Source organism: Arachis ipaensis, chromosome B10 (genome assembly GCF_059453495.1).
Source record: "Arachis ipaensis isolate K30076 ecotype BB chromosome B10, ASM5945349v1, whole genome shotgun sequence".
Classification (NCBI taxonomy): Eukaryota; Viridiplantae; Streptophyta; class Magnoliopsida; order Fabales; family Fabaceae; genus Arachis; species Arachis ipaensis.
Genome location: NC_142435.1, coordinates 47,736,413 through 47,748,761, shown reverse-complemented (window position 1 = coordinate 47,748,761; position 12,349 = coordinate 47,736,413). Strand labels below are relative to the sequence as shown.

Here is a 12,349-nt window from a genome sequence, read left to right as displayed (position 1 = left end):
ATTTGGTAGAGGTTGAGTGTAGTACCACTCTCTCACTTTTCCCTCAAGAGAAAACGGGAAAGCTTTCAGCAAAATTGAAGTTTCATCAGTACCATCACGCCTGACAGTAGAACAGGCTGCCTGGAAATCTCTCAAGTGCTTGATAGGCTCTTGAGCAGGTAGGCCATGAAACTTGGGCATCAAATTTAGCAGTGCAGTCTTTATTTCAAAATCTGTAGCTACCGCTGGATGATGCGCTTGAAACGGTTGCATTGTAAAATCAGGGGCTCCTTCCTCCTGGATGGTAACTCTCCTAGCTGCCATGTCTTCTGCACGTAAAACAACCGAATCAGTAGAACGGGGGCTAGTTTCTTCCTCAAGTTCGCTTTTAGATCCGCCCTCAGAGCGGACTAACCGACGCTGTTCTCGCCTTATTCGTGAAATAGTCCTTTCAATTTCAGGATCGAATATTAGCAAGCGCAGATCAAGAAGTGAACGCGTCATTTGACGAAAGAAACATGTAGCTCATAGTATCAAAATAAAATAAAATGCAAATAAATAAATTCTAATTAATAACTTTAGCACTCTATTGCAACTCCCCGGCAACGGCGCCAAAAATTGATGAGTCACAGAAGTTGGTGAATTAAAAATTATTAAAATAGTTACGTTGCAAGTATGGTTCTTAACTCACCGAAAATCTGCCTATCAATTTAGAAATATGTCACAGAGAGTTTAAATTAAAAATTACTGGGAGTTTAAGCCCCAGGTCGTCTCCCAATGAGTTGCAGAAAAGTGTGCTATTTTATTAATCAGATGTTCCAAGAAGTTGAGTTAAGTAGGTGGGAAATTAAATTGAGGAAATTCAAATAATATGAACTAAAAGCCTTGACTGGGAGTTGATTAGTTGGAATCTCTATTGTTGATGGAATGATTTCAAGATTAATTTATAATTAATGGTTGTTCTGTTTAGTTATCCTTTACTAGGTAAAGGAAAGTCAAACAAGTTGGAATGCTAGATCTGTTCACGAGTTGCGACCCACTTAGTTCAAAGGGATTGGTGTTAGTGATTAGATAACACTCCAACAGTTAACCCAATTACAAATTTTCTTTCAATCCTTCCAATTCAAGAGTTCCTTTCAATCAACTCCCCATCAAGTGAGGGAACTACTCACTCATTGTAAATAATAAATCCATAACACATGAAAGGGAATTAAAAGAAGACATGATTATTGGAATGGAAAATAAATTAAAATGGAGGAAATAATCCTTGTACTAAATAATCATGAAAGTATTCAAATGACAAAATTGAACAAAGCAAGGAACATGGAAGAGTAAAACCAAGTTAAGAGAACGAACTAGAATGACGAAGTCTTGATGAGGAAAAAACTCTTCTCAATGTTCCAATGCTAAGACCAATTGAAAATTAAAATTCCTAAAACCTAGAGAAAGAAACCTCAAAGAGTAAAACTAGATCTAAAACTTAAAACTGTGTAGAATGAATGTTGTGTTTTGTTTCTGCATATTCTCTGGCTCTAGTCTGCTGTTCCGGGCCGAAAACTGGGTCGAAATAAGGTCCAAAATCGCCCCCAGCGAATTCTGCAGATTATGCATATCGCACATGTCACGCGATTGCGTCATCCATGCGGACGCGTCATTCGCGCTTTTCCTTGCCACGCATTCGCGTTGTCCACGCTACCACGTCGCTTGAGCTTTTCCAATCCGCGCGGCCGCGTGAGCCATACGGCCGCGTCACTGCGATTTGCTCTCCTTCGCGCGGTCACGTGAGCCACGCGACCGCGTCACTTCTCGCTGGTTATCTCCTCAAATTCTTGTGTTCCTTCCATTTTTGCTAGCTTCCTTTCTAATCTCCAACTCATTCATGCCCTATAAAGTCTGAAACACTCAACACACAGATCACGGCATCGAATGGAATAAAGGAGAATTAAAATTACATAATTAAAGTCCCTAGGAAGCAGTTTTCAAACATGTTATAAATTCAGGAAGGAATTATAATTTCATGCTAATTTAATGAATAAGTGGGTAAGGATCATGATAAAACCACACAATTAAACACAATATAAACCATAAAATAGTGGTTTATCAAGGAGCCATGTCAAGGCTTGTGGTGTCCGCATGAGGCTTAAAATATTTTCCGCTCGGGACGATGTCGCCCTTCGCCGAAATTATCGCCTTCATGTCTTTAGCCTCGTTGGGAACACCAGCAGCAGCAGCCAATTCTGTTACCAAGGCAGGATATTGGAGGTTACCCTTAGCATGGACGCGACTCATTGCTTGTCGGATGAGGAAAGGGATGTTGACAGGCATCTCAGTGAGTACGCACCAGACAAGGAGGGTTAAGTCTGCTGTGATGGATGATTCATGAGTGCTTGGAAGCACATAGTAGGACAAGATTTGGACCCACACTCGAGCCTCCACAGTAAGCGTGCGTGCATCAATGCACTTAGGTCGGGGCCTGAGTCTCCCTCGGGTCCAATGTGTCTCCGGTTGGACAATGACCCCAAGGATCGAATCCCAATCAAAACTGCATGTGCAGCGCTGTATGTAACACCCTCACTATCCGAATGTCATGCTTCCGGCTGCGCCACTCTGATAGCTTGGGCATTACGACAACTCTAAACATATTTAATACTAAAAGTAGGAGCTTGTTTAAAACTTAAAACCGCATGACCTTTCAAAAAAAAATACTTTTTCGTTGAAAACATAAACATACATGTACATACAAACCAGATACAATAAAGATAATTTCTTAGAGTACCGTGATCATTGCTCGTCTTATGAGTCTTTCCAAAAACCATGGGTCCACATTCGAAATCCAGAAAATCCTTTTCGAAGACTTGGTAATTTCTCAATCATTTTAAAACAAAACCTTTTTCCTTTCTTGAAAAAAATCTAAAAAGTTTTTCCTAGACAGTATGAATGACCAACATGTCCCAAGCATAGGTTCAATTAAGTCTATGCTGTAAGAGTTTGATTTTTCATACTCTTCTAGACCCTAACCATGAAAGCAGTTACCTACACGGTATAAATAATCATCCCGTTCCAAGCATAGGTTCATTAAGTCTATGCTGAACCAGTCAGATATTTTATACAGAACTAGAACTCAATATACCAATCACGGCCTCAAGCCCATCCAATCCAACACGGCCCCCGGCCCAAACAACTCAATCATCAACCAATTCATCACAAACCAACCCATCAAACACAATCATAAATACTGTAGTTCAAACACAATCAATAGCAATTATAACAAATATAGCAGTTAACAGTTAACATAAGTATTCACAAAGACAAACCAATTACAATATGCACACCCAAACAATGTCACATAAATGCAAATGATGAATGTCTGTCCTACTGGCTCTGATATCACATTGTCGGTTATGTTGCCAAACCCGACTAGGATAAGCGGGATCCAACCACCGTCTTTATCCGTAGGTCCCATAGACAAGCGGGATTACCCACCGTCCTTGCCCGAAACACGCAAGCGGGATCAACCACCATCCTTACCTCCACCGTAAGCGGGATTAAACCACCGTCCTTACGCGGGCGCTGCACCCTCGACAAGCAGGATTAAACCACCGTCCTTGCCAGGCGCAAGCGACTTATCAACAATCTCATCTCAACATAAGCGGGACGAACCTGGCCCTTATGCTTACCAAATAATAACTCATCAATCTTGATGATATCCACAATCAATCAGGCTCAATAACTTATTTCAAATTCATTCTTGGCCCATTTTCTTTTAAATAACAAATGTATTCAATTCACATCTTGCCAAGAATCACTTTTCAAAACGAAGCCACATTCCACATCTTTCCAACACTTCCAAAAAATCAAAAAACTGTGCCAAATTCAAAATCTCTTTTGAAAGACTTAGAATTATTCATTTCTAAATCAAGATTTGGTCATAAAATTCCTCAGCGGAGTCTCAAGACTTCAGGGGAGAATAACCTAACTCATTTCTTAAATTCATTGAAAACCTCCGAAACCTTAACCTCTTGATTTGAATAAATAAAATTGAATTTAAACCAAAACCAAGTCATGTATCCAAATATTCCAAACCAATTTCAAAACCAACTTATTTAAATCAAAACCAAATCATTTAAAATGAAAACCAGTTTCAGTTTCATTCTTAAATCTATTTCCAAAGGCTCAGAAATTGTTTCAGTTTTACTAAATTAAAGTTTCAGAAAATACTTCAAACTTTTCCTAAAATGTCATAAAGTGAAATTAGTTAATCGAACTCCATTAAACATCCTTCAAATTACTTACTTAATCAAATTCCAAAACTTAAATATTTTCATCTTTAAATTGACTTTAAAACATGATTCTTTTTCTAAAATAGTTTACATTCAAAATATAATAATTTCCTTAATAAAAGGGTTCAAACATAATCCATTTATCAGTAATATAGTTCAAAGCATAATCCATTCCTTTTTAAAATACGATTTCAAATAAAATCTCGGATTTTATAGAAATTTTGTCAGCATCTCCCCTAAAACTTGGATTTTGCCACCCTTTCCGGGTTCCAACCAAACCAATCCTCAACTCTTTCCAACAGGTTCAAGACCAAATCAGTTTTCAATAAAACAAAAACTCAACTTTCAGATTATCAAAAACCATTTCAAATCAACCAATCCAGAAATCTCCAATTTATCAAAATCAGACATTGTTTCAAACAAACAGGCAACCATATTTATTCAAGACAAAATCAGACAATTCATAAGACTCACATAATCACCAGAAATACATCTCGCACAGCATATCTATTTATAACAATTCCCATTTAAAATAAATTAGTATGTATAAAAAATCCCTACCTCGACTCATCAAAATCATAATCTAAACGCATCAACCGAACTCTTTCCTCTTAGCCTGGAACCAACGACAACCACAAACTCAGCCCTTCATCACTTTCGCAGCACTCACAGCAACTTAAAAGCGATATTCAACATTCAGAACTCGAACCTATGTTACCAAACCTCATAGTTTATAATCAAACATAACAGAATACTAACGTAGGGGTTTCCGAAAGATAATTACTTACCGAACTAAGAAAATGAAACAGCGGCAGTAGCTGAACCGGTTTGGCGGCAGCCCCGGTAACCACCCCGAGCAGCAACAGCGATCAGAAATCCGGTGACGACGACCGTAACAAACAGGCAGTGATGACAAAGCTCCCAGAAACTTATAAGAAACAAAGACCAACTTAACCCTTACCGGCAGTGGCGTTCCCGGCGGCAAAAGCTCGGCCAGAAACTCCGTCAGCGGTGGATCTGGCAGCGACGGCTTTTCAACGGCAGATCTGATGGCAACGCGAGCTCCCTCTCTTCTTCGTGAACGGTGACAATGTATGACAGCAGGGAGGATGGATGGCGGTGGCACAAGCAGTAGGACGCGGCGACGACCTTCTTCCTGCGGTGGCTCCCTCACAAGTCCTCTCTCTCTTTGCTCGATCTCTCTCTCTCGTTGGCGTTGGGTGGTAACAGGAACCCACGAAGGTAACGGCGGACATGACGCAACGGTGGATCGTGAGGCTGGCACGAGCTCCTTCCTCCTCTGCTGGCATTCTCCTTTCAGACCTCCTCTCTCCTCTGCAAGCAGCGGCGGTGACGACGCGGCTGCGGTGGCTCTCCCCTATTCACATCTCTGCTTCTCGACGACGGCCATGGCGAGGCGACGGCGCATCCCACCAGCTCCGGCGCCCCTCCCCAGTTCTCCCTCACCCTCATATCTCCCTATCTTCCTCCCCCTTTCCTTCTTTCCCTACTCCTCTCTTTCTTCTTTCTTTCTTTTGTCTGAAGCAGATGTAGGTTAGGGTTTGGGAAAGGGTTGCTGCGCTGAGAGAAGAGTGAAGGTGGGTTAGGGTAGTAAATTAGGGTTTGTGGTAAAAATTAGGTGTAGAGATAGTTTGGTAATTTTAATAAAATTGGAGCATAAAGTTTTAATATTTGTAAAACTAATTTAATCTCTAAAATTACTTTAAAATATTATTTGTGGTATAAAATACTAATTGATTCTCAATCAATTTCTCTAATTGAAATACATAGTAATATTTGAAAATATTAATTGGATTTCTCTAATAGGATTTATGATTATTGAATTATTTTTTATAATTAAGTTATAAAGTTGGTAGTTATGAAATAATAGGAAAAAATATAAAGTCTAAAATTTTAAATCATAAATAGAAAAATAATCCATAAGTATAGAGTCTGGATAAAAACCTTAATTCATTTCAAAATCCAATTAATCAAAACAACCTTTAATTATTTTCAAAAAAAATGATTTTCCTGAAAATAAAACTGTAAATAATTATATGGTTTGAGGTTAGCTCAAAATAGGACTTTTCAAAAATCTTGGATCTTACACTGTAGCAGGACTTCTTGGTAACCATCTGTCCCATTCGCCACTGGCAAAACCTTAAGTATCCCTTGAATGGCTTCTTCCAAAATGGAGACTTGCTTCTAGCGTACAAAAACTGACAGAAGAGAAGGGGAGTGGTAGTTGGAGTAAAACTCCACCACCCAAGAAAGGTTGGCTTCCTGCGGTCTCCACATTAGAAATTCCCATTGTCGATGCTCAATGCAGGGCATCACAAACTGAACAATATGCTCCGGAGGGGCGAGGAGATGTTCAGAATAATCATTTCTTTCAACCATAGCAGGGAACATGAGCTCACAAAAGCGGTTGGAAAACCTTGTGGGGTCCTTCGCAGGGTTGCCCTTCTCTTGCTCATCAATATGAATAATCTTTTCACCCTCTTGGAGAGGGGTTTAGCAATTGGTGCATGGTGCCCCTTGGTGGTTGACCTTTGAGGTGCCCTTTTTGTAGGTGATGAGCGGATAATTTATACACTTTTTGGCATTATTTTTAGTATATTTTTCGTATATTTTAGTTAATTTTTATTATATTTTTATTAATTTTTAAATAAAAATCACTTTTCTAAACTTTACTATGAGTTTGTGTATTTCTCTGTGATTTCAGGTATTTTCTGGCTGAAATTGAGGGACCTGAGCAAAAGTCTGATTCAGAGGCTGAAAAAGGACTGCAGATGCTGTTGGATTCTGACCTCTCTGCACTCGAAGTGGATTTTCTGGAGCTACAGAAGCCCAATTGGCGCGCTCTCAATCGCATTGGAAAGTAGACATCCTGGGCTTTCCAGCAATATATAATAGTTTATACTTTGCCCGAGATTTGATGGCCCAAACAGGCGTTCCAAGTCAGCTCAAGAATTCTGGCGTTTAACGCCGGAACTGGCACAAAAGCTGGAGTTAAACGCCCAAACTGGCACAAAAGCTGGCGTTTAACTCCAAGAAAAGTCTCTACACGTGGAAGCTTCAATGCTCAACCCAAGCACACACCAAGTGGGCCCGGAAGAAGATTTCTGCATTAATTACTGATTTCTGTAAACCCTAGGCTACTAGTTCTCTATAAATAGGACCTTTTACTATTGTATTTTCATCTTTAGATTATCTTTTGATCCTTTGATCACGTTTTGGAGGCTGGTCATTCGGCCATGCCTAGACCTTTTGTTCTTATGTATTCTCAACGGTGGAGTTTCTACACACCATAGATTAAGGTGTGGAGCTCTGCTGTTCTTCATAAATTAATACAAAGTACTATTATTTTTCTATTCAACTCAAGTCTATTTCTTCTCCAAGATATTCATTCGCACCCAAGAACATGATGAATGTGATGATTATGTGACACTCATCAGCATTCTCACCTATGAACGCGTGACTGACTACCACTTCCGTTCTACATGCAAACAAGCTTGAATGTGTATCTCTTGAGTTTCTAATCTAAGATTGGAACCTTCGTGGTATAGGCAAGAATTATTGGTGGCCATTCCTGAGATTCGGAACGTCTAAACCTTGTCTGTGGTATTCTGAGTAGGATCTGGGAAGGGATGACTGTGACGAGCTTCAAACTCGCGATTGTTGGGCGTGTGACAGACGCAAAAGGATCAATGGATCCTATTCCAACATGATCGAGAACCGACAGATGATTAGCCGTGTGGTGACAGCGCATTTGGAATGTTTTCACTGAGAGGACGAGAAGTAGTCATTGAAAATGGTGATGCCCAACATAAAGCTTGCCATGGAAAGGAGTATGAATGGTTGGAAGAAGATAATAGGAAAGCAGAGGTTCAGGAGGAACAAAGCATCTTCATACGCTTATCTGAAATTCCAACCAAAGAATTACATAAGTATCTCTATCTTTATTTTATGTTTTATTTATCTTTTAATTATCAATTCTCCATCACCATCTGAATTCGCCTGACTGAGATTTACAAGGTGACCATAGCTTGCTTCAAGCCGACCATCTCCGTGGGATCGACCCTTACTCACGTAAGGTTTATTACTTGGACGACCCAGTGCACTTGCTGGTTAGTTGTGCGGAATTGTGACAAAGTGTGATTCATGTTTAAGAGCTCCAAGTCCTTTGGCGCCATTGTTGATGATCACAATTTTGTGCACCAGTAGGCAGCTTTTTTAACGCCTTTTCCTTGCCCTTTTTGGTGGCCATCCTGAAAAAGGAAGGAAAAGAGAAAACATTAAACTCAAAGAAATAACACTTGGAGAACAACATGCAAGTGAGGAATAATGCCACAAAGAGATAAAGCATCTTGGAGACATGACAGCTGCAACATGTAAACAAGACAACAATATAATCATGGGGCATATCACTAGCATGAGATGCAAGAGTGAGAGAAGCATGCAAGTGTAAGGCATGAGAAGGATAAGCTCAACCATCAATAACACATAAAGTACACATGCAAGAAAGATAATAAGCACAAGAAAACTATGTACCTAGTCTAACTCCAAGACAATGAAGCATGCAATGGAATAAGGTGGAGTTAGAGAAAGTGGAATCACAAATCTTGCACTATGGTACAAAGAAGCAAGTTATGGGTAATGAGCATATACATGGTAAAGGTGAAGCATAATAAGCTCAATGCACAAAAAGAGAAGCAAATGTATGAGAAAGCAGTACTAAGTTGAGAGCATAATGTCAAATTTGAACCAAGAAATTATTGGTGCTTTTTAACAAACACTTAGTGTGCATCTTCCAACTAACAAGCAAGTAAGAAAATTTCAAAAATGTAACACCCCAAAATGAAATACCAAACATCAAAATAACACCACATAATTACAAAAGAGTCAAGAGATATCAAAATAACCCATCAATGCAAGGGATAACTCAAAGTTCAACACCCATAGAAAATATAAAAAGAAAGAAAGCAAATAAACAAGAACAAATTAATGAAAATACAACTAAGAAGAAATGGAAGAGAGTAAATAAATGCAACTAATAAGGGAAAATCTAAACAAAGACAAAAGAGAAGGAGTAGGAGTAAAACATTGAGAAGAGGAAGAAGGTAAGGTAAAGTGCAAGTGAAAATAGGAGAAGAGAAAGGAGAGAAAAGGGGAAGAGAAAATGTGGGGCCGCCAGAGGTGGTGGTCGCCGGTGGTATTGGGCGGAGACAAGATGGTAGGAAGGGGAGAAGAAGGAAGGAAGATGGAATAGAAGAAGGGAACAAAAGAAAGAAAGAAAACAGGGCGCGCTGCATATCAGCTGCGTCTGGGACGCGACGCATGCGCCTCATCCACGCCTACGCGTGGATGGTTAGAAAAGAGTAGTGACGCGTAAGCGTCGCCCACGCATACGCGCGGGTAGCAGAAATGGGAGAGGGCGCATACGCATCAGGCGATGCGCACGCATGGACAGAGTTGTGCCTTACGCACAAAGGCAGCGCAAAATTCGCACAAGTGACGGTTTTTGTATCATGAGTTGGCAGCAGAGCAATTGACGCGTATGCTTCGGCGACGTACACACATGGATGGTGAGGATGGCGATCGACGCGTAAGCGTTGCCCACGCTTACGGATGGGTAGCAGTTGTGCTCCCCCCCCCCCACAGTTCCCGCACAAATTTCGCACAACTCTCTGGATTTTGTACCAGTAGTTCGAAAACATGCCTATGATGCGTGCGCATCGCCCACGTATGAACGTCAGGGACGCACGCGCGTCACCCGCACTTAGGTATGGATGCACGAAACAGACAAGGACGCGTAGGCATCAGCCGACGCGCACGCGTGATGGGGTTGTGCGTTAGGCACACTTCCAGCACAATTCTCGCACAACTCTCAGGTTTTTGTACCAGAAATTGCGAAAGTGCAATCGACACGTACGTGTCGTCCACGCATACGTGTAGACACCCCTTTTTTTCATAAACATAAACATAGAGAAAGGCAGTTTTAACACCATCTTGGCAGTCATTCAAACTAGATAGTTCAAAAACACGCACAATTTCATACAATACTCAAAATGTAGCATTTTCTTCAACATTACCAATTCAACCAAACTTAGATTAATGAAATCCTCATGGCCATTCTAACAAGCTCAGTAAAACACAACAAAATCAAGCATACTCAAACAAACTCACAAAAGCAAACAATCACAAAATCAAACAAAGATTCTAAAAACTATATGCAAGAAATTATATACAAGGAAGATCATACTATGGTGGGGTGTCTCCCACCTAGCACTTTTCTTTAAGGTCCTTAAGTTTGACTTTCATGAGCTTAAGCTTCTCCTCCTTTGGATGCATCCTTAAGTAGGAACACCTCCAACTCCTTCGGTGACTTATAGCCATGATACTTCTTTACCCTGTGGCAGTTCACCTTGAATGTTGCACCACTTTGAGGTTGGAATAGCTCGACCACGCCATAGGGCTTCACTCCTTTCCCTTTAAAGGGGCCATCCCACCTTGAACGGAGCTTTCCGGGCATGAATCTGAGTCTTGAGTTGTATAGAAGAACTTTATCACCTTCTTGAAAATCTTTCTTGCGGATATGGTGATCATGGAATGCCTTAGTTTGCTCCTTGTAAATCCTTGCATTCTCATAGGCCTCTATCCTAAGGCATTCAAGTTCCTTTAGTTGCAATTTCCTGGCTATACCCACCTTGGTGAAATCCATGTTACACTGCTTAACCGCCCAATAGGCCCTATGTTGAAAACCTCTACTCTCTTCATTCTTCTTTTGCTCGAGGACGAGCAAACCTTCTAAGTTTGGTGTGGTAAAAGCTTTGCTTTTTGTTTTTCCATAACCATTTATGGCACCTAAGGCTGGAGAAACCTCTAGAAAGAGAAAAGGGAAGGCAAAAGCTTCCACCTTCGAGTCACAGGAGATGGAGAGATTCATCTCAAAGGTGCATCAAGACCACTTCTATGAAGTCGTGGCCAAGAAAAAAGTGATCCCCGAGGTCCCTTTCAAGCTCAAAAAGAGTGAATATCCGGAGATCCGACATGAGATTCGAAGAAGAGGTTGGGAAGTTCTCACCAACCCCATTCAACAAGTCAGAATCTTAATGGTTCAAGAGTTCTATGCTAATGCATGGATCACCAAGAACCATGATCAAAGTGTGAACCCGGATCCAAAGAATTGGCTTACAATGGTTCGGGGGAAATACTTAGATTTCAGTCCGGAAAATGTAAGGTTGGCATTCAACTTGCCAATGATGCAAGGAGATGCACACCCCTACACTAGAAGGGTCAACTTTGATCAAAGGTTGGACCAAGTCCTCATAGACATTTGTGAAGAGGGTGCTCAATGGAAAAGAGATTCAAGAGGAAAGCCGGTTCAACTAAGAAGGCATGACCTCAAGCCTGTGGCTAGGGGATGGTTGGAGTTCATTTAACGCTCAATCATTTCCACTAGCAACCGGTCTGAAGTTACTATAGACCGGGCTATCATGATCCATAGCATCATGATTGGAGAGGACGGGAAGTAGCCATTGACAACGGTGATGCCCAACATAAAGCTTGCCATGGAAAGGAGTATGAATGATTGGAAGAAGGCAATAGGAAAGCAGAGGTACAGAAGGAACAAAGCATCTTCATACGCTTATCTGAAATTCCTACCAATGAATTACATAAGTATCTCTATCTTTATTTTATGTTTTATTCATATTTTAATTATCAATTCTCCAAAACCATTTGAATCTGCCTGACTGAGATTTACAAGATGACCATAGCTTGCTTCAAGCCGACAGTCTCCGTAGGATCGACCCTTACTCACGTAAGGTTTATTACTTGGACGACCCAGTGCACTTGCTGGTTAGTTGTGCGGAGTTGTGACAAAGAGTTGAGATTACAATTGTGCATACTGGTACGCGGAATCGTGATTTACACGTTAATTATGTAAAGTTCATTGCTCTTTCTTTCCCTGGCAATGGCGCCAAAAACATTATGCCAAAACCACGGTTCACAACTCTGTGTAACTGACCAGCAAGTGCACTAGGTCGTCCAAGTAATACCTTACGTGAGTAAGGGTCGAATCCCAC

The 12,349-nt window shown here is 40.7% G+C and overlaps 1 protein-coding gene across 1 annotated transcript; it reads right to left on the bottom strand.

Moving 5' to 3' along the window:
• Positions 1 to 10,587: 10,587 nt before the first annotated feature.
• On the bottom strand, positions 10,588 to 10,983 carry LOC107620590 (uncharacterized). The gene has a single exon (XM_016322724.1). It carries the CDS (start codon positions 10,981 to 10,983, stop codon positions 10,588 to 10,590), a length of 396 nt encoding a protein of 131 aa, XP_016178210.1.
• Positions 10,984 to 12,349: the final 1,366 nt, after the last annotated feature.